The 22,055-nt window shown below is 40.0% G+C and overlaps 1 protein-coding gene across 2 annotated transcripts in view; it reads left to right on the plus strand.

The window, feature by feature from the left end:
* The window catches only part of MTMR12 (myotubularin related protein 12), a 65,836-nt gene that overhangs the window by 10,835 nt on the left and 32,946 nt on the right, over positions 1-22,055 (plus strand). For both annotated transcript variants that reach the window (XM_074995704.1, XM_074995705.1), the window contains exons 2-9: positions 6,578-6,632; positions 8,438-8,577; positions 9,686-9,758; positions 12,844-12,974; positions 14,343-14,436; positions 15,942-16,065; positions 16,833-16,908; positions 17,548-17,654. In XM_074995704.1, the coding sequence (XP_074851805.1) occupies positions 6,578-6,632; positions 8,438-8,577; positions 9,686-9,758; positions 12,844-12,974; positions 14,343-14,436; positions 15,942-16,065; positions 16,833-16,908; positions 17,548-17,654 (800 nt within the window). The remainder of the gene's footprint in view (positions 1-6,577; positions 6,633-8,437; positions 8,578-9,685; positions 9,759-12,843; positions 12,975-14,342; positions 14,437-15,941; positions 16,066-16,832; positions 16,909-17,547; positions 17,655-22,055) is intronic.

The following is a 22,055-nucleotide window of genomic DNA, read 5'->3' on the forward strand; positions in this document are numbered from 1 at the left end:
TGGACTCTCACAAATATAGAGTAGACTAGAGAATTTCCCTGGCATAGCAGGGGATGTGGGGGATGCAGGAGTCAGGGCTGGGAGGTCTAGGGTGGCCCAAAGGGACTGCCTGCAGTGGTGAGGGAGGTGCTGCTTATGTAATGGCAGCTCCCTTAGGAGCCCATGGCTCCTCTAGGGGTAAAGGGACAGGGGTGCCAGGGCCATGTACCCCGGCTTGTGCCTCCTCCCAGGGGAGTGGGAGGAGCACGAGAGCTATGCTGCTGTGCAGTGCCCATCGGGGTGGGGGTAAGGAAACGGGCAAACAGGGCTCTTTCTCCCCCCACCCCCATCCCACTGCCCTGCAGCTGAGAGCCTGGAAGTGGGATCTGTTAGATGCACCATTTACCTGTAGCCAGCAATATGGAGAGCTCCAACCCCACCTGTCTACTACTGTTGGTGCATCTGTGGTCCTCATCCCCTTCCCATGTGGTCACTCTGCATTACAAACTGTCCCCTGCACTTGTGGCCTTCAGTAGTCAGTGCGGAGCATAACTCTCCTGGCTTTCACCACCTCCTCCCTTTCTATGATAGGGAAGATAATCCCATTCCAGGCACTTCATGTTTTCCTGGCACAATCCAACCATGACCTTGCTTCAAGTTAGGCTAAGAGGAAGCTGCATTCCAAATTTGGTGGTCCTAGCGATGTCATTTAGGAGGAGTTCTTGAATTGGCAGATGCAGGAACTCTTGTGTGTGTATGGTCTTATCTCTCTTTTCAAAGGCTTCCTTCCATTTGACATTTGTTGTGGGTTTATTTATTTTTCACTAGTGACTTGTGTGCGCTTATTTTAACACACATTATTGAACCCACTTAGTAAATCCACTTCAGGAATGTGGGCTGAAAGTTCCTGCCAGAGAGTAGGTGGGAATATGTCTGTATCCTGTACAACTTGCATTTCTGCAAAGTGCTTCCACTTCTGCTATGTGTTGCTTTGCCTATTACCTGGTTTATTGTTCTGTTTATATACTCTGTACTGATCCAGGGTTTTCCTGAATGGCTTTCACTCTTCTATGTAAAAGCTGGTGTACAGCCTCATGCTGTCTTACGTGGTTCCAGTTCATGGGCATTCACATACCTGTTGTGACTGACTGCTCAGTCATCAGGAGTATACCTTGTATTTGTCGTCATTCTATGCAGATGTTTTGGACTTCATTGCCCTCTGGAAATATGAGCATATACAAGCTTATCTGAATTTTATCCACTGCAATCAGAAATTCCTGAATGTATAACTGTGATGGAGGATTAAACCATGGGATGTCCCAGCAGAATACTTAGCGTTTACTTTGTAGTATTACTGTATTGAGTGACTGCATTGATTCAAAGAAAATAGCTTAATCGTCTTAACAGTGCCGAGTGTGTGCACCGCTGAAGTGACAGTTATTGCACATGTTGGATATTCAAGCCCTGCAACAAGTTTCTAGTGCAGACATGCTCTAATGCAATTCCAAACATAGCTGATGTTCCTGGAGGTTCAGGCTTCAGAGACTGTCATGCACAACTTCATCAAAGCTGTGTTGAATGAAGGATGTCTGCATTTGATACCATGCTGCAGCACAGACTCTTTTTTTTTTTTTTTTTAATTACAAAGGAACACTAGAGTAGAAGCTGTTTTTTCATCAAGGACCTGTGGGTTGCTTTGGTGCAGGCATGCAGTCTTTTTATATTGAGATCCAGAATCTAAAATGAAATTGCAAATATGTAGCGCCACAACAGAAAATTCCACAGTTTTTTTCCATCAGTTCCTATGAACTAAAGACTAAAAAACAAGAGAACTTCTAGCTGATAAATGCAATTTTGAAGGATTAAGATTACTTATTGGAGGTTGTCATTTGTCTAGGAACAATTGGAGTGTGTTTCTTCCCACTAGAACCTTCAGGAAAGGAGAAAGGGCACCTGATGTGCTCCAAAAACAGAGAGGCTGCATCTATACTTGCAAATTCTTTTGAAAGGTGTTTGGTTTGTTTTTTGAAAGAAGCAGGCTCTTTTGAAAGATATACACAAAACCATGCTTTCAAAAGAACTTAGCACTCCTTTTGAAAGTGCTTTACCACTCCCATTTTAGGAAGAGAGGTGTATTTTGAAAGAAAACGTGTAGGCACTCCGTAGGCCCTTCTTTTGGAAGAGTACTCCTCCTGGTGCCTGATTTTTTTTCTTTTTAAATCCCTGGCCCATTTTCGAGAGAGAGAGAGAGCGCGTTCACACAGCCCCATCGAAAGAGCGAATCAATCTTTTGATCCACTTTTTTGCGTGTGGACAAGCTCTTTTGGAAGAGGTCTTCCAGATGGGCTTCTTTCTAAAGATCTCTGTAGTACTGTAGATGTAGCCGAAGGAAGCAGTAATGTCATACGCAATGTGCTAGATTCAAACATACAAATGCTCAAACTATATTATCTTACATGGCATCCAGGGTGTTTGGAAGAGCACAGTCAGTCACTTCTTGAGATGCAGTTTACCTTGCTGTAAATACTCAAGTGACCACTTGAAGATACAATGTATCTGTTTAAATTGACCTTCAGAGATGTATCTTAAAAATAAGCTGGTACCCTCTTTCTGCTTGACAAAGAAAGAAGGCATGACTTGTTAGTCTTTTCTACTTGTGTTGCTTACAAAGTTAAGGAATGTGAAGTCTGACCCTTCCTTATTTTTCCTGGAAGGCATCTTGGATGTCTGAGTTGTGTATTTTGAGCTCCTTAACTGAGGCGATGAGAGGATTAAATCTTTAGCACATAACTGATTTTCTCAGATTTATAGCTATTTAAATTATTGTATCAAACTGCTAAATCACGTGTTAACAGTAGTTGTCTCACTCAGGTGTGTTGCCATTTCATTAAGTTTCTCAAGGAGATACAACTTGAATTTCTAATACAGAAAACCTTTTTTTGGGAAAACCTTTCAGGCTGCATTAAAAAACAAAAATGGGCATTTTTTCCTTTGCAGGTTACATTAACTAAAATGGCCATCTTGTTTTACCTGCTTCTCTTTACAGGACTGCAGCTATACATTTAAGAGATGCTAGCTGACCTCTTTTAAAGGCAGTCTCCTGTAAGTGTTTCACTTCGTGTTAACTCATTTATATAAACTTTCAGAAATTGACTGCTGTTCCTATTGACTTTAGATGAATAACATTTTTGTCCTAATTTTACCAACTGTCTGCTAGTAAACTGAAAGTAATCTTCACATGGAAAAAAACATTCATAGCCATACAATTTTGAAGCATAAAGAGATGTCTAAATAGTCTTAATTGTTATATATGTCAGACAACTGAGGCCAAGTTTAACAGGGAAACGTGTTTTTTTTTTTTTTTTAAAAAATAAGCTTATGTTTGCCTATCAGAAGGGGAAGCTGGCTGATGTATGTGCACACAAACTAACACACGGGAATTTCAGAGTTGACTGTGCATGTACATGCTGCTGTGTCTGTGTTCTGAAAAATGTGAACTATAGTTCTTCACCACTGATTACAGTAGTCTGTGGTAGAGCTGCAGCTGTGGAGGAAAAATAGTTCTGATTCTGGGGAGGGGGTTTGATGCAAGGTTGGTCTGATTCAATGAAGTGCTGAAGTTGCTGCTTCTGCATACAGGTTGGTTTGCATGCTGGAATGTCTGAACTTCTAGAGCTTCATTTAATTGTTTGAAGTTTGTATTCATGTTTATACAATAACACACACAGTTATTTCTCACCCCCCCACACTCCTCTGTTAGCTTTTATCATCTGACTTGAATTTTTTTTAAAAGTTTTACTTTGTCTTTTTATAAGACTGACTACCTTTTCTGCCTTCTATCCCAGCACTCCATACAGGTAGAACCTCTCTAATCTGGAACACTCTTGAGCAGCAAACTCTGTAATACAGCATGATTTTAGTTAGCTGGATGACTGCTCATCATAGGTGTGTCTGAATTTCCCATGGTTGCATACAGTTTATTGACAGTCACCAGTCTTGTCTCTCAGTGTGCTGTGCTGTTTAGCTGCAATTTACCCCATATGTCTTCTAAGAGCCCAGTAAGCAGTGGAAGTGTTAGTCATGTGCTAGAAAATATCGACCTCCCATTGTATGGTACCAGTCAGGTCCTGAGGGTGCCGGACAAGAGGTTCATCCTGTATTTCTTGCTGCTGCCTTGCAAAGGCTTCCTGATACTTTATTTTTGTAGATGTGCACAGCAAAGAAAAATCTGCAGCTGGCCATGCCATCTGATTCTGGGGCTCTTTACGGTAGGAGGGTCCCAGAGCTTGGGCTCCAGCCCAAGCTCAGAAATCTACGCAGCTCTTCAGCTAGAGCCCTGTAAGCCAGGCTGACTGGCAATTTTTCTTGGCCGTGTAGATATCTCCTCTGTCTGCCTTGTTAGATGCTCATAAATAACTTCATTTTTCATGTAGGTACTTTGGGTTTGGACAATAAATATCTATATGTAGATGTGGGTTTTTAATTTTATTTGTGCCAAGAGGTATTTCTCATCTTTTGTGCTTAACCTGAAAAGACTCCACATGTTGTCCCCTCTTATTTTGACTTTTCATAAATTTCCCAGCTGGCTTTCTTGGTTGGGTCACAATCTCCTGTTGGGGTACTAGGCAGTAACTAACATTAGGTTGCAACAGCTGTGTTTCCTTTAAAGTTTCCAGTAAACCAGTAGTTCTCCACAAGGGCTCCTAATGCATGTTAGGTGGAGCTGTTAGGGGACTCTGGAGGGGACATCCTGGTCTGACTGAGCAGGAAGGCTCTTCAATCTTGGGAGGCTACAATAAAATCACATTAATTATGCCAAGTGCTTCTAAGGCTAGTGTAATGGATAATAGGGCCTCTTCTAGTACCTTTGTCTGAGACCTTGTACTGTGTGTAACACTCATAAATTGAAGTATGCCATGTTCAATTTGTGTAAAGGATTTCTGGCTCTGAGCTTCTAGAGTCACTTTCTGTGAGATCTCTTTAATAGTGACAGACTTTTTAGGTATAATGTACATATTTTCCTCCCTTTATTTATTGAAATATGAAGATTCATGGAACTGAAATGATGCTACATAGCTTCATTGCTAATGTTGTGGTTCTGATAAATTTGTCTGGCATGTAGATGCTAGTGGATGTATGACTTTTGAAGCAGGGAAGTTAAGGAAATTAAATTTTACTTGAGAAACTTCTTAACTAATCATTCTGTGACCTGTACTAATGGCAGTGATGTTGGCTTTTTAGTTAATATCTGTAACTAAGTTCTAAACTGGATAATAGTAGGGTTCCCAGCACAGAGATTTAATCTTCATTTAAAAAAAAATTAAAACAATATTTTGGATGCTTTTACGTTTTCAAATATATTGATTTCAGTTACAACACAGCAAAGTGTACAGTGGTCACATATTTTGATTACAAGTAGTTGCTTTGTGAAAACAATAGTAATTTTTCCATTTATGCTACAGTAGTTTGTATTGTGTGCTCTTGATCATGAAGGTTGAACTTACAAATGTAATATGTACAAAAATAAAACAATGTAAAACTTTAGAGTTTAAGGTCTAGTTCTTCAGCCAATCAGTAAGACACACAAGTTTGGTTACAATATTCAGCCAACATTGCAATATATTTACGTGACAGATATGTTTAAAAACAGTTACATCCTTTCATGCTTCAATCATAATTTCAGCAGATGTGATGATACTGATCATGGGTGTTCATTTTATCATCTAAGTTAGATTCTGCCAGCAGAAGGTTGATTTTTGCTTTTTGATTGTTTGGATTCCACAATTTCCATGTTGAATGTTGCTCTCAAGATTTTTGAAAGCACGTCTAATCTCTCTGATTTTTGGATAACACTTCAGATTCTTAAACCTTAGGTCAAGTGCTACAGCTTTTTCTAAAAATCTCACATTAATACCTTTTGATATTGCTGTAAGATCTGCAGTGAAATTGTTCTTACAGGAATGTGTGCTGGCTCATTTATGCGAGATTGCTATAACATGAAATATTTGGGGAAATCCAGGTGAAACATAAAGGAGGCATGAAGGTCTTCCTTTAGGAGTTCGGTCACAAACATAATGTACTATTTTTTTTACAAGCATCATCATCATGGAATCATGCCTTCTGGAATGGTGGCTGGTACATTATGAATGTTTAGGCCATCTAGTAACTTATCACAATTTTTTAAATTAATCTTGTGAGTTAATTGTGATTCATAGACAGCCCTAATGGTAAGGGGTATGTCTGTTCAATTTTACTTTGTGCACTTAACTTTGCTTTTGTTCAGACCTTTCACAAATCAGTTAAGTAACACCTTTTAAATTAGGAAAACTGCATATATTGTGAAGACTACTGTAAGACTACAAATGTTTTATAAGATGTTGGAACTTCTGCTTCTAGGTCTGTTCTGAAATTTATTTCAGATTAATGGTGTCCTTATAAACGTCTGTTTGCTAGAGATCTTTTTTTCCTTTGTATTTTGAACACAGCAGTGCTTTGTAGATCCCTGAGGTAATCTAGTTTTAAATTAAGTCCTACAGTAAAAGCTATGAATGTCGGTAGTCCTTTACAAAGAATGGACTCTTCTCTTTTTTCCTTTTAGGAAATAAATATCAAGGAACCTACAGAAAAGGAAGTAAATCTTCACTTGTTACCAGGTAAGTGCTGTGCTTCGTTGTATTTTGAATGTAGCATATAAAATTTTCTCATGAAGATGTGGCTATATAAAAATACTCATTTGTTTGGTGCAGTAAAATCTCAAACATCTGTATCTTCTAATGTAATAGAGGGAGGTAGATAAGTAACCATATAGACAATGTTCTGTTTTGCATCTGCATGGATTATTCTAAAATCCAAAGTTGGTATTTGTTTAACTTTAGGTACTGTGTATACAGGTGCCTGCATGGGGGAAAATTTGTTTTTACATTATGTTTTCATTTTATGAAGCCCTAGAAGAAATTTTGGAAAAGCTATATATATTAGAAATTTAGGTCCTGTCTTGTTTGAAAGCCTGACTGGAGAATTTAGTACAATGCCCCTAAGAAAAGAGGACAAGTTGAGCTCTTAAAGATTTTGTAGTTACAATTAACATTTCTGACACTTTGTTTTTTTTTCCCCCCCCCCCCCACCTATTCAACTCCAATGACTAACCTTTTAAACAATAAGCTTTTGATAAAGCTCTCCCCTTTGATTAAGATGTTAGGAGTTGCAATAAGTGTCTTTGAGAACTTCCAAATGTTCCAACAAAACAGGAAATTGGAGGAGGAGGAGGAGTAGTAGTAGTAAAAATAAAGCTCTTGCATTGTTTATAAAGGAGCTAGAAAGGGCACAAGCCCAACTGAGTTTAAAATTCTTCAGTTCACTTCTAAATATTTAGTGTCCCACTTAAAAAAAAAAAAAAAAAAAAAAAAAAAAGAAACCTGGTAGTTAGCATTATGCTTGGAGCACATAACCTTTGCATGTGGAGTATAGAGCTTTGTTCTGGTCATCATTGGTACATAATAAAACTCTCAAACGTAGGTTTAAGTCCTTGGAATGTCCTCTGTTCCTGTGGAACCTTTGTAGTTTTGATAACTTATCAAATGCATGTCATGATTCTCAGCCAAAACATTGAGAGTTATGGTTGTAGGTAGCAATTGATGCAAACCATTAGCATTCTGTAGGCTATAAAAACTTGACAGTGAGAGAATTTATAGTTGAGACTTGATTTCATGAAAGGATTTGGCTGTAATGCACAGGACACTCAGGGTGCATCTACACTAGCAGCTAACTTCGAAGTTAACTACAAAGTTATTCACTACATCGAAGTAGCCAGCAGAGAGTCTACACACATTTTCCCTTACTTCAAAGTAGGGAGCGCAACTTTGAAGTCCTTTCTCCATTCCCAGGAATGGAGTAGTGCCCTACTTTGAAGTTTAACTTTGAAGTAGGGTGTGTGTAAATGATATCCTTCGAAGATACTGACTTCTAAGTTGTACTTCGAAGTTATTTTTGTAGTGTAGACACAGCCTCAGTGTGATCTCTGTCTACAACATTGCATTAGTTTCAGCTTCTCCAACAAGATGTCTCCAATTTGAACCTGGAGCAGCCACTTAGATTTACACTCCATATATTGCTTATCCTCTCAACTCTCCACAAAGGTACAAAGTATCATATGTAAAGTTTCCATTAGAAATTAAGATTAGCAGTTCATTTAAAAAGCCATTGACCGGTTCTTTATTTAATCTTGAACCAGTAACCTAGAGTGAGAATGCTCTGATAAGACGGTATCAGTCCCATGAGCCATTTCTCTGGCTCTTTTTCCTTCTTTCCCTCTGGCATTTGTGCACCATGGTAAATTCAACCAATCAATGGATAGGAAATTGGGGCTCAGTTTTATGCTGAGTTGGAAGTTTAAGATCTTTGTATCTTAACTAGAAACATTTCCCACTGTGCAAGCTAAGCCTCTGTTTATTTCAACCAGGTGAATTTCTGCTCTGTGAGGCAAGCACTGTATTAAAGTGTGTACAAGAAGAAGGGTCAAATCGTGGAGCCTATGGGAGACTCATTTGCACGAACTTCAAGATAGCTTTTCTTGGTGATGAATCTTCTGTGGATGATAATGTAGGAAAACAAATTTCATTTGGCTAAGTCTTGTGAATGTGACTTTTTGAACACTTAGCAAATAATATACGCTGCCTCTATGTAGCCTTTTTCACCCCTTCCTGGTAATAAAGAGAATGTTGTAAATAAATTAAATGGAAAGCTTTGTAGCAAGCCTTAAGCACAACAGGCTGATTAAACACAGTTTGTGCACTTAATGTCATCACAGGACCCCATGAGTCATAATAGATAACTTTTATTTCATGGGTCCATCTACTCTGTGAATGTTCACAATTTTCTCCTCAAAAGCACCAGTTATGTCCCAAAGAGTTAGAACAGAGTGATATGATAAAACAAATGCTATCCCATTTCTAGGTGAAGTCTGTTTATAGTTAAGATCTCTTTCAGAACTACTATCACTATTGAAAATTGATCCTGAGAGTAACACGTTTTCTTTTACAATAATCTTTAAGTTTTAGGCTGTGTTGCAAGTTAGGATGGGTTTGAATAAAAGCATTTTTTTGCATGCTGATGAGTGCAAGCCTGTGGGAGCACTCTTCAACAAATTTAATTCTAGTTTACAGTAAGGTCTTAGAGTACATGACCCCATTTTTATCCATCTGACCCCAATTCCTATAGTAAACCCTGTACCCCAATTTCCGTTGTGTTTAACTCCCTCCCCCTGCCCTGTCTCAACCTCACATGGCCCCAGCTCAGGCCCCTCCCCCCAGCGTTGCTCACCATCTGCGCATAGCTCCTGTTCATCCCCCTACCCCTGCCTCTGGCTCTAGCTCACCACCCCTCAGGTGCAACTCCCGCTGAAGCTCCCCAGCCCTGGTTCAAATCCCCTGCCGGCTCACCACCTGTGCACAGCTCTGGCTCACCCTGCACACCCACGCCTGGCTCTGACTTACCACCCCCCTCACACAACTTCAGCTCACCCCCCGCCCCAGTTTAAACCACTCACATGTGGCTTTGGTTCCAGCCACCCTCCCTGCACTGCCCCACGCAGCTCCAGTTCAACTAAATACATAGGTGACATCTCTAGTGGAAAGATGCCGTTGTATAGTTTGACTATAGTGTGCCTTATGACTGGAATTTTGAATAACAAAATGCTTTTATCTTGTAGGAACCAGAATTTAAGAATAAGATCATAGGAGAAAATGACATAACTCTGCATTGTGTAGATCACATTTATGGAGGTAGGGTTTGTTCTCCTCCTTCCCCCCAGTCTGTCTTACACTGCATAAATCTAAAGCAACAATGGGCAGCCTGGGGTAGTGAGTTGGCTGCATAAATGGTCCTCCATCTCAGTGGGCTGCAACACTGTCATAACAAGATGGTCTCCCAGGATAGGATAGTTTTGCCTATCTAGAATTTGCAGGTGTGCTGATTGAAACATATCAGCACTTTGGCTGCTGAAGAGGGAGTACATAGATCTCCGCCAATGATATGTCCAGTCAGCATTCACCTGACTTGGTGTGCCCTTGCTTTATATGCATGTAGCTTTAGTAAGGCCGAGGGACTTGGGGGCCCTACATAAACAGAAAGTAGCAGAATCTGGCAATCCTTCACGTGGGCAAAGGTAAAGAAAATGTATCTGGGCCACACATAGAACCCTGATGGGCTGCTTGCAGCCTGTGTGCTGCATATTGCCCACCACTGCTCCAAGGACATGAACTGGGATTTGTAAAAGTATTTAGCTATGGATAGTCAATGACATTTAGTTTCCTAGGTGGCTGCATTGCTCTTGACAATGAGATATAGGCTCCTAAATTATAAGTTGCAGTAATGTCTTTTAAAAAGTCCTTGGATCTCTGTACTTTTAAGCTAGTGCTTTGGTCTACCAATCTGTCTAGTTAGCATAATTAACATCATTGCAATGTAATCCTTCCATAATTTAATGTGGAATAAATAGTGAATTGAAATGTATCGATTTTTTTTAAATGTTCAAGTTTAATGTTTAAGTTCTTTACTATCCTTTCAAGTAAAGATTGGATTGAAAGCAGCATAAATCAAGGTTTCATCTCATGTAGCTGTTGCATAGATTTGAAAACCTTGGCTTATGCTTCATTCAGTCCATGAAATTGGAAAATCTACATTTTGTCTTTGTTTCTGGTTAGGCCAGTTCAGAAGTTAATTGAAGTGAGGAGACCGTCCTAATTCTTGGCACAGTGCTCCCAGTAACACACTTGGTTAAACTTGGACAGTATCAATCCACATATCTGCTGAGCTATTGTAGTGTATTTGATGTGTGGAGCTATAGAACTGCTTGTTTATTGGTTCTGGGTAATATCACATCAGAGTACTTTGAAATACTGAGTTGCAAAGTGATTTCCTGCTTCTATGGTAGACTTTGAGAAGCATCATCTCAAAATAAAACATTCAACATTATCTGAATGTTAAAAAAGGGCTGGGGAGGAAGGTAAAATAAGAAATTTGTACCTAATACTGGATTCAGCTTACTTAATTTAAGAAGTCTCAAAGACAAGTCTGTCCTTTGTAACATTAAATAAAAATTGACAACTGGTCTGTGAACTTGTCAGCTGTATGATGTAAGCATTAGTGGAAGGAGTCTGGAGGAGGAGGAGGGGACCTATGATTTCATTATGTGAGCTAGGATAGGACTTGTGAAGAAAGGCATAGCCTGGAGAGAGATTGTGTTTCTGGTCTCTGATGGAACTGAATAGTTGGCTTAAATTGCCTAAATGCCTCCAAGTGAGGGAAGGGTCTGAAGTCAGAAAAGGCTTTGACTACTCTGATATTGAATTATTTTAAACATTTTAATTATCAGAATCTCATGTGAATGTTTAGTGTGGTGTTAAAGGTCTGTTCTCTACTGGACAAATCAGTTACACTGTTCCTCTGATCTTGATTGTAGTCATACTTGTTTGGTTTTGCAGTGTTGCTTAGCTGATGGTCGTTTGAGTATTGCTAATTAATGTTATAATGATAGGTGAGTGTCTGTGTTGGCACCAAAGGTTAGTTCAGAAAAGTACCCTCTTGTAATTTTAAAGTTTTTATTTAAATCTATGGAAGTTTCCACTAGACCAAGCATTGGCAACTACAATAGCAAAGAGAGCCATTTTTTTTAATTTGGTAAACTCGGTAATTCAAGAGCCACAATGTGTGTGAATATGAGACGATCCTCAATAAATTGTGACTAACCATACTTTTTGTAACCCTTATTTTGAGAATAGGGTAGACACAATGATTTCTAGTGTGGTACATGTTTACTGTAGGACATTCACCATTTGTTGAAAATAAGCAGGAGGTTTTTTAACTTGGAAATTATAGTGTCAAGAGCCACAAAGAAGTCCTTAAAGCAATAGTTCCCAAACTTATTGGCATCACGCCCTCCTTTTGAGAAATCCTCACACCCCCAACACCTCTTTTTTTACCATGGGCCGGCCAGCCACCCCAGCCGCCTGTGAGCCACCTGCCTGAGTGCCTCTCCCGTCCCCAAAGCCAGGTACCTCTAGCCCCTCATCTAATTCCATCCTGCTCCTCACCCCCAAAACACACTCACTCACTTTTGCAGGAAGCAGCTAGCTCCATATGGGCCTTCTCTGGCTGCCTGCTTTTTATAGCAGCTGTGCTGGGTCGCCCATGTAAAATGGCAGAAGCTGAGAGCTGGAAGCAAGGGCTGGCTTTTTCTTTGGGTGGGAGGGATGACTTGGGAGGCTGGGTTGCCTTGAGCCCTCTTCCTCTCTCCCCCTGCCCCCGGGAATTTCTGCACACACCCATTTGGGAAACTGTCTTAAAGAGTCAAATGCACTTCCAGAGCTACAAGTTGCAGGCCCCTGCACTAGACCAAAATTTCTTATAAAACTGATCTTGAGGGAAAGCCTATATGCTATCATACAGTTTAATGTGAAGTAACAAGTCTTATTTTTGCCTGTGACAGGTTTCTTTACCTGTTTTCTTTACCACAGCTTGATACTTAAGCTGAAATTGTGGTTAGTTGCTTGTGAGAAGCTGTCAAGGGAACAGTGAATGGCATAAAAAGTCTCTGCCCTGTACATCACATCAGCTATCAAGTGGTCAGAATTAAGAACTGCAATCAAGCAGTTCTCTGGTTGAGTGAAAGAGAGGAGACATGAAACAGAGGTCTTGGGTCTTTCACCTGAGAAGTATGTGGGTACAGTCATTTGTCTGCACTGCAAGTAAATATTTTGGAATACTTGATGAAACTCTTGTATTGCCTTAGTTTAGTTGGATCCCCATCAATATATGGCAGAATTTTTAATGTTGATAAATTCTATTTTGGGTTTTTCACTTCTTTAGTTTATGACGAGAAAAAGAAATCTCTGTTTGGACAACTAAAAAAATATCCAGAGAAATTAATCATCTACTGTAAAGATCTTAGAGTATTTCACTTCTGTCTGAGGTACACAAAGGAAGAGGAGGTAAAAAGGGTACGTATAGCAACTTCGTGTATTTGATAACTACTTTCCCCTTTAAAGGGTTGAGTTGTTACCATGGTATTTTAATAACTCAGAAGTGATGTAGGACTTCTGGAGAGTAGGGAGATGGATCTGAGAGCAGTTCAGTCAAACCCTTATGACAAAATTTACTTCTGAGCCATTCACTACTGGGCTGAACAGTCATGGGAAGGTCACACTTTGGTTTGGTTAACTTGTTTCTTCTTCTTGGTGTGCTTATAATGATGTAAAATCCTGTGTAATTAGTTAACCAATTAAACAAGGTCGGGGAAGGTGGAGTACCCATGCGTGCAGCAGGCCTGGGACTGCTGTGTACAGCTGCTCCTCTGGCTGAGCTAGAGTGCCTCCTGGCAGCAGTGAGCCACGGAGCTGGAGCAACCTGCTGCCCACAATGGGTGGGAAGCTGCTCCAGCTCCCACTGATTAACCATAACCAGTAAGCCTCACACAATTAGGGTGAGGCATACCAATTAACCAGTTACACGATAACATCCCTAGCATATAGCAAGTTAAAATGTGTGCATTGGTTTTTATTCTGGAAGAGCCTGGTTATCTGGCACTCAGATAATTGGCACATTTGGTTAACTGGCATGCCTGACTGGAGCTGGCTGCTGCAGGGCTGGAGTCCTGGGCTGGGGAAGTGGGTTGTCCTGTCACACAGTGGGACTGTGGTTTCTGGGAATACAACTCAATTTTCATGGTTCAGCAGTCCAAGCTGTTTGACAATGCTGTATATGTCTTATACTCACCAAAGTAAATTCTTTTGTAAGAATTTCATTTCTGAACTTTCATGTGTTTAAAAAAAAAAAAAATTAAAACCCTTCAATGGAGAGAGTTGTCACCAAAAGTTGTGTAAGAAGAATATCGAAGGCTGACATTACACATACAAGGGATATAACTAGGAAGCATAGTCATCTGAATGCCACTCTTCTTGGTATTAAGAATTGAACACAAACGTAAGAGTGTACTCGGGTGAAATAAGGCTGAAGTGTGAAGGGTGAAGTTCACTTAATGAGCTGTCTAAACTTAAGACATTCCTTAAAAAAAGTACAAAACTTGACCAAAGAGCTCCAGAAAAATTGAAGTAGAATAACTTTACGTTTTCAGGATTGTCCTTTAAATATAGAGCTAGATATAGTAACAGCACAGATTCATGGCAAAGCCATCTTTTTGCATTTTAAAGCAGGTCTTTAATATCGTGCTTCATTTAAATCTTATTGACAATGTTGGTTTAGTGTAATCTCTTCTAGGTTTTACCTTTTGAGATTCAGCGCTGTTCACATCACATGACTCTTATTACAGTCTGATATGTACATGTTTTAATTTGTTGGCTCTTTCTTAGATTGTGAGTGGCATAGTTCATCATAGCCAGACTCCTAAACTACTTAAACGCTTGTTTCTGTTCTCTTATGCAACAGCTGCACCAGCCAATACAGGTAAACTTAGTTCTTTTTTTTAAGTTTGTTGTAACTTGTATGTGTTGTAATTCCTGATTTGTAGCCTATATCTGCATGAGATTTTCAGTGTCCAGAAGTGTTCTATCTAAACCCAGGACACTATCCCCAAATTTGGCCAAGTAATAAGCCTCTGAACATTTTCATATCTACATGCGAAGTACAGTTTGTTTGAAAGTGCTGCTAAAATCTCCAAGAGTGCCTGCTGCATACCCTTAGTTCCCAGGGGGCTTTTGGTGATATAAAACTTAAATACAGTTATTAGCCCAGAGAAGAGGGTCAGGGTCTTTGGTATTCTAATAGACACTTAATGAGGAGAACCATCAAGAGGATGGGTTAAATGGAAAGGAATTGCTTTTGATCAGCACCCATGTTACTTCGTGGTTACCTATCTGATTGAGTCCAGTAAAATAAAATCAACTTATCCAGCTCTATCCTATCATCTGAATACTGATCAAAACACGTTTAAAGGGGGTAGGATTAAATGGACAGTCAGTTAATAATTGAGAGGCTAAGCAGTATTGGATAAAACTTGCTCATGATCAACTTGTACAGAGGTCTGGCATATACAGTTTTTCCCTGATACCAACAAAATACCTCTTTTTGTTTTCGTTTTCTGCTTTCTGTTTTGGCTAAAATGCTGTCTGAAGAGTGAATGTAATTGCCTGCTCTCGCTTTTTAGATTGAGCTACATTGTTGTTGCATCTTTCCAAAGAGCTTTATCATATAAATAAACCCACCCTTATTTCAGCATTTTTTTCCCTCAAATCATCTAGGAAAGATGAACTCGTCAGCTTTCAACATAAATAGTAACTTACGTTATACTAATCCACCAGGTTTATTAGGGAAATAAATCCAGTAAATTTTGAATTTTGTGGAAGATTCCTGCTTGCCATGTCTGGTTAAGGCACACAGAGTGGCTTGTTATATTTTGAACAAGCAAAACAGTTTTAGTGTAGATAACATAATTTCTTAAATTGCCAGTTTTTGTGGAAACCTAGCTGATGTAATAGTGCTGTTAAAGTGAAGTTCCTGCTGATTCTTCATTCCTTTTGCACCCAAAATATCTATCCTGCCAAGAGGCACTTTGATGCACCCTGATGTTGGCTCAGACATTTAGTTTGAAATTTACTTTATCTTCCAGTAACTTCTGAAGACCCAAACTAGTACTGAGGTTACAGTGTTCTTTGCACTGAACACAGTAGTGGCAGATTCTTCCCTTAAACATTTATGATCCAAATAGAGAAGACAAAGTGGGAGAAGAGGATGCAACGTATAAGCAGAGTTACCAGGGATGATTGGCAAATGCCATAGAGTGCATGGTGGATCTTGGTTGTAGGTCTCTAACTAGCCTTTATGCATGTGGAAGCACTATGAAGAGATTTTTAGCATGCGTGTTACTTCAGGAACGCGTGGCTTGGTTTTAAACCATGCTTGACCAAAGACCAAATAGTAAAAGTAGTATCTAATTGGATTTCTGTTGACAGACTCTCAAAACCAAACTGTGATGTTTGATGCTATTAAGGATTGGCGTGAGGAGTTAGAACGAACCAAAGGGAACATGAAATATAAAGTAGTGAGCGTCAATGAAGCCTACAAAGTCTCTGAACGGTAAGCTTGAATTCTAAAGCCATTGTTCATGTTTCATAAGTCTACTAAACATGACTGGTAAATCTCTATCCTCCCATTTGGATTCTGTCTTCCAACTCATTTCTCCAAGGCCTCAAACACTGTAAGAAACACTTAGGTCTGGCGCATGCTTACATTTTTTTGCTAGAATAGCTATAATGTTCAGGGAGAATTCTTCTCTCCTCTTCATCCTTCTCCTTTCATTAATATAGCTATGCCAGGAAAAACCCTGGTTTAGATACAATTACTGTAGTAAAAAGGTCATTTAATGTAGTGTAGTTTATTTGGGGAACTGCTGGGCTGGCAACAAAACTTCACAAGCCCTCTTTTGGTGATATAGACTGTGTTCCACTGGAGTAAATTACATATCTATAAAAGCAAGCCCATGTCAGCTTTAGACAAGACCATTTTCATGTGGAAATTCTGTAGTTTTTAGAATTCAGCAGCATATTTCCATTAAGCTTTTGACTACAGATAACGTACCGTGTCTCAGAACAATGTAATAAGAGGTCTTGTGCTATCAATATAATTTTAATATTATTTAAAGTTCTGAGCCATTAATATCAAATGTCTTCAAAAAGTTGGGCATTTTGTTTAGTACCTTCCAGAACAAAGATACCTAGATTAATGAAGGAAATAACTAAATATTTGGATTTTCCTGATTCTGTAGCAAGAACATCGAGCGTAATGTGTGACATTAAATCTGCTGTGGATGTCTCTGCTATAGGACATGTGTCTTTCCTCTTTAGATTGCCATTGTATTTTGTTGTTCCCATGTCCCTCTCTGAAGAGAGTATCTTGCAGCACCAAGGAAGAGGCATTCCCGTGAGTATACATGCAAAGCTAGAATGTGAGGAAATGTAGATGGGAAGGGAAAACTTTAATATTTCAGACTGTATAATTTTACAGAAATTATTCATAAGTACATTCGCCTAAGTTTAGTTCACATTGCGCTGTCCAAGTTCTTTCTATAATAGCAGACTTACCCATAAAAGAAGCAGCAGCTAAAAGTAGAGGTTTTGAAAGTTTCTCCCTTCCCCCAAAGTATATTCAGAGCAGTAATTTTGGCTACCTCTCCTTAAATATACAAATAAAGCTATGAACAGATGTGTGGGGTTCATTAGTGTTCGCACATGGCATTCTCTGACTAGTCTATATTTCTTGATCTTTTGAGGTTCTCTAGAGGCACTTGTTTCTTGGTACTTGCAGAACCTTCCTGCCTAATGATTTACTGATTTCTCCTAAACTATTTGTGATAAAGCAGCAGGAAGTGGTTTCTTATAATCTAATGTTCTTTCAAATAGAAGCATGTAACTGTCCATGTGTACAGGAGAGCTAACCAACCAGGTAAATAGCAGTCATGTAGCATTTTAAAGACTAACAAAATAACTTTAGGTAATGAGCTTTTGTCGGACAGACCCACTTTTTCTGATCTGTTTAACCAGGTAAATGTTTTTTCTGCAGATTTGGTGTTGGTCTTGCCATAATGGTGCTTCTCTTCTCAAAATGTCTGCTTTTCCCAAAGAACCAGAGGACAACACTTCACAAATGCACAAAAATTTCTTGGATGGGTCAGTAATGTGTCCGTGACACTTTTTAAAAAGTCCTTCTTGTGGACCATACTTCTGTCTTCTGTATTCTATGTCTGAGCCTACTTTGCAACAGCAGACAATTGTCTCTGATAGTTTTGTTTTCTAGTCAGTGTGTTAGAAGCAGTTTCCTTTTTTAGGGTTGTGGCTGTAAACACACCATAATAACAGTGATGTCATTGGTCAAGTAACACAACTATGAGTACAGTAAGGTCTCAGAGTACACGACACCACTCTTATGTGGTTGACCCCCAATTCCTACAGTAAACTGTGGAAATGTACAATTTCAAGTTGCGCTTAACTCGGCCCACCCCCCCAGCACTGCCCACCACCTGCACGTAGCTCCTTCTCACCCCCTACCCCCACTTCTTGTTCTGTTTCACCACCCCTCAGGTACAGCTCTGGCTCGACTTCCCTGGCCGCGGTTGCACTCCCCTGCTGGCTCACCACTCTCATGTGGTGCTGGCTCACACCCCACCCCCATGCCCAGCTCTGGCTCAATCCCCCATCTGCCCTTGTTTAAGCCCCCATGTGCAGCCCTGGTTCCATCCTCCCACCCTGGTTTAAACACCCCCCCTCATGGCTCTGGTTCATGGCCCATTCCCCCCCGCCCCCGCCGCTCCGGTTGAAACCCCCCACAGCTCAGCTCACCACCTGAGCAGGGCTCTGGTTCACCACCTCCGTGCACACCTCCAACTTAGCTCCTGTCCCCTGCAACCCACCACCAGGCATAACTCTCCTCAACTGTTGCCTCCCTCCTTCCCCCAGGACTTACCTTTCTCCTGCTTCCCCAGCTGCAGAACATGTGTTCGGCTGGGGAAAATGCCAGACCCCCACTTAGGCAAAATTCTGGTTACATGAGTGTATGGAACGGAACCCTCACGTAACTCAAGGGTCTACTGTATATTCACCAGCATAAATCTCTGTGGAAACTGGGGAGAGGTTTTTCTGTTGGGTCCCCTCCCTCAGTCTAGCTTCAAGCTTTACCTGCAGTAGTAGTATCACTTCTACAGATTCCCTTAATTTAGTTCGATCATTTTGCAGGCAAATGAACTTTAAACACCTCTTTCGAAAGCACAAGTTAGATTTGTTTTTTGTTTTGGCCTTGAAAGTTGTATTTAATCTCAAACTTTGCTTCTCCAGCACTGGTTCAGGCTGGGGTGGCATCGCAACTGTTTCACTTAAGCATTAATAATCACCAATTTCTAACCCCGATGAGGCAGTTAAATTCATTGATGTTGAGGTAAACTGGATGCCCCAAACCAAGCCCTGTTGAATGGTAAATAGGGCTATGTTGTTGAGCTAAGGAAGAAGTGAAAAGTGAGCTTTAACTTGCTGTCATCTGTGAACCAAACTGCCCTTTAAAGAGCAGATTGTAGACATGCTGGATAGCAACTTACCACTCTGCTCATCATAAAGGAGGTCCACAAACAGCTACTGAGTGGTAGCTTAGCTTATTGGATGAAGAAGGTAAACAAAAGGATTTTTCTGTGGACCCTAAAATAATGAACTTAATTTAACTCTTAAAACAGTAGACAAGGTTTCTAACCCTTTCCCTATATTCTCTTATGCTTCTAAATTTCATAATGGAAGGATATATTGAATAAACTTTCAGAATTGCTTTGAAAAACATTTTCTTTCAAAAGGTAAGGAACCATATGCAAATAGCAACTTATCTGGTTGTGGGTCTGTCTTCAACTACATGAGAACTGCCCCATCTACAGTGAGAGATGTCTGAGGAGCACATTGGTGGTTAGTGGTTAACCACTAATCTTTCCATCCTTGTGCAGAATACATTTTTGTGTACACCGAGGCATGTGTGAATTTGCACCACCAGTAGAAACAAAAAAAATCTATCTACAGGCACTCTAGCTGTGCGGCCGCGTGTGTATATGGCTTACAGGGAACACAGACTACCACTCACAATTTTTTTAACTTGACTTTATAGTCTACACTGATGGTAAAATCATGCTTAACATTGTAGTTTTTTCCCAGTATATAGCTGGTTTACTGTCATAGTTGTGCTGGTAAGTGATGTGATTCTTGTTAACTGTTTTGCCTTATGCTAGTATAGCTATTTTAGATTCCTAAACAAAAATAAGGTTCTTATGGTTACATGGCTACTTGTACTTCTGTCTCCTTTTCTGGTCTTAGTGTGGTTCCTTTGAGTTAGGCATCATGTCCTTATCTTTTGTGGGGAGTGTGACTCTGGTAGCTAGCCCACCTAGGGCGTGACCTCAGAGGTCTTAATCCACTATGTGTGGGGAACAAAATGTTTAAATATCAGGAACAAGCCCATTCACTCTGCTGATAAAAATGAAGAATAAATCTTAATTGCACTTACCTTCAACCAATTAGACCCTTGTGACAGTGAAATTAATTGATGGTTGCTAAATCCTTTTCATGTTCTTTAACTTCATTTCCATTTCTGAACTCTAAATAGGAGGGTGTTTGAGCTGTTAAAAATTTTTTTCTACCTTCCCCCAAATTGATTTTGACACCTGGAAAGATTCGTGGAGAAATTCATCTCTACTATTATACTTGTATTTCAGATTCAGCCATAATTATATTTTATCTGCTTTTAATTCTTTAAATAGCTAATTTATTTTATTTCTTAATAAATCTTCAGTTAGTCTAACAGCATTATTTTTGGTGAGATCCTGAATTATGCAGTAACCTGTGGTGGGTGACCAATTATTTGCGGTTGGGGAAAACTAGTGACTGTGTCTATACTACAGCAATCCTTCAAAAGAAGTGCTTCCAGAAGAGTTCTTTTGAAAGATCGCATCTGCATACAAAAAAAGAGGATCAGAAGATTGACCCGTTATTTTGATAGAGAGCATCCACACAGCTCCTGCTCTTTCGAAAGAGTGGGCTAAGGATTGAAAAATCTGGTGCCATGAGGACTGCTCTTTCAAAAGAAGGGCCCATGGAGCATCTACACACTTTTTTGAAGAATCTTTTGGAAAAAGGCGCTCTTCCTCATCTGGGGGAGAGAGAGGGTCACTGGTAAAAGGTTGAAAGAACATATTTTGTATGTTGACACTCTGCAGCTTTATTTTTGAAAGTCCTGGCTTTTCAGAAAAAACTTGCTAGTGCAATGTATTGTTTTTGGCTTTGATAAGTCTAGTTTGACTGGGTAGTAAATAGAGGCTGGCATGCCAAAGTAGTTGTCTGTATTCCACACTATTGCAAAGTACTCTTTTTATTGCTGACTTGGTAAATCTAATGGTAGGATGGACCACCAGTGTGGGGAGTTCCTACTCTATTTTTGGACAGTTTGTACTAATTTGGGGCATTTTTGGCTATAAGCCATTCTAGGCAGAGGTGGAATCTTGTGACTCTCCAACTCTTAGACAAGATCCTTGAACTACAGTATGTGTGTTGCAGTTATGATTTATTTAGGCCAGGTCTACACTCTAGGGGGAAAATTTGATTTAAGATGCGCATCTCCAGTTATATGAATTGCACAGCTGGAGTCAGCATATCCTAAATCAACTTTTCTTGCTGTCCCCAAAGTGGGATGGGAGGTCAATGGGAGAAACTCTCCCGTTGCCTTCCTTTACTTCTTGCAACTGTGAGGAGTACTAGGGTCAACAGTGGAGCCCTGATGATTAGATTTAGTGTAGCTCCACTAGATGCGCTAACTCAAACCCCAGATTAATCTCCACCTCATCGAAACATAGATGTACCCTTAAATCCAATTTGGATGCTGTCTCCAAGTCCTCCCTTTAGGAGCTGTGACAGTGGTGTATGCAAGTGATCCAAAACAGCTTTCTTAAAACCAGAGAAGGATTTTAACACAGTCATTCATGACTGTTGTATGTTCCCCCATTCAGGTAGTGCCTGTTGAAAATCATCCAAAGTTCTTTGATCAATCATGTTACTTTAGCCTGAAAATGCACTTTAGAGCAGTTGGTTCTACATTTTTTATCTTTTGAGAGATTTGCTAGAAGATGTAACTAATCAGTATCCGCCCCCAGTACATATCCTGACAAACCTGCCAGTGAATTAACTCAGTGTATGCATACAGTAAATGCTATTTGGTCAAAATACACTATTCGAAATTACAGATCAGCTGACAGTATAAGGACTTACAGTTGCATGTACACGTGGACAGTTTTGCTCAGTTAGGTTTGCTGGCATACATAGAGCAGCAAAACTCTTGTGTAGACAAGCCCATAGCAAGGTTGTTGCTGAATATTCTAAAAGGCACATGGGACCATTAGCCCACTAATGCACAACCTGCTTTTGTGGCAAAATTCTCTACTTTTGCTGTGTGTGCGCGCCTGCACGCATGTGCGTACATGGGTTGGGGCATGGACCTTGCTACTTTCAGTGACAAATATCAGTGTTTCAGTTTCTATAAACTGAAAGGTTTAA

The sequence above is a fragment of the Carettochelys insculpta genome, chromosome 5 (genome assembly GCF_033958435.1).
Source record: "Carettochelys insculpta isolate YL-2023 chromosome 5, ASM3395843v1, whole genome shotgun sequence".
NCBI lineage: Eukaryota > Metazoa > Chordata > Testudines > Carettochelyidae > Carettochelys > Carettochelys insculpta.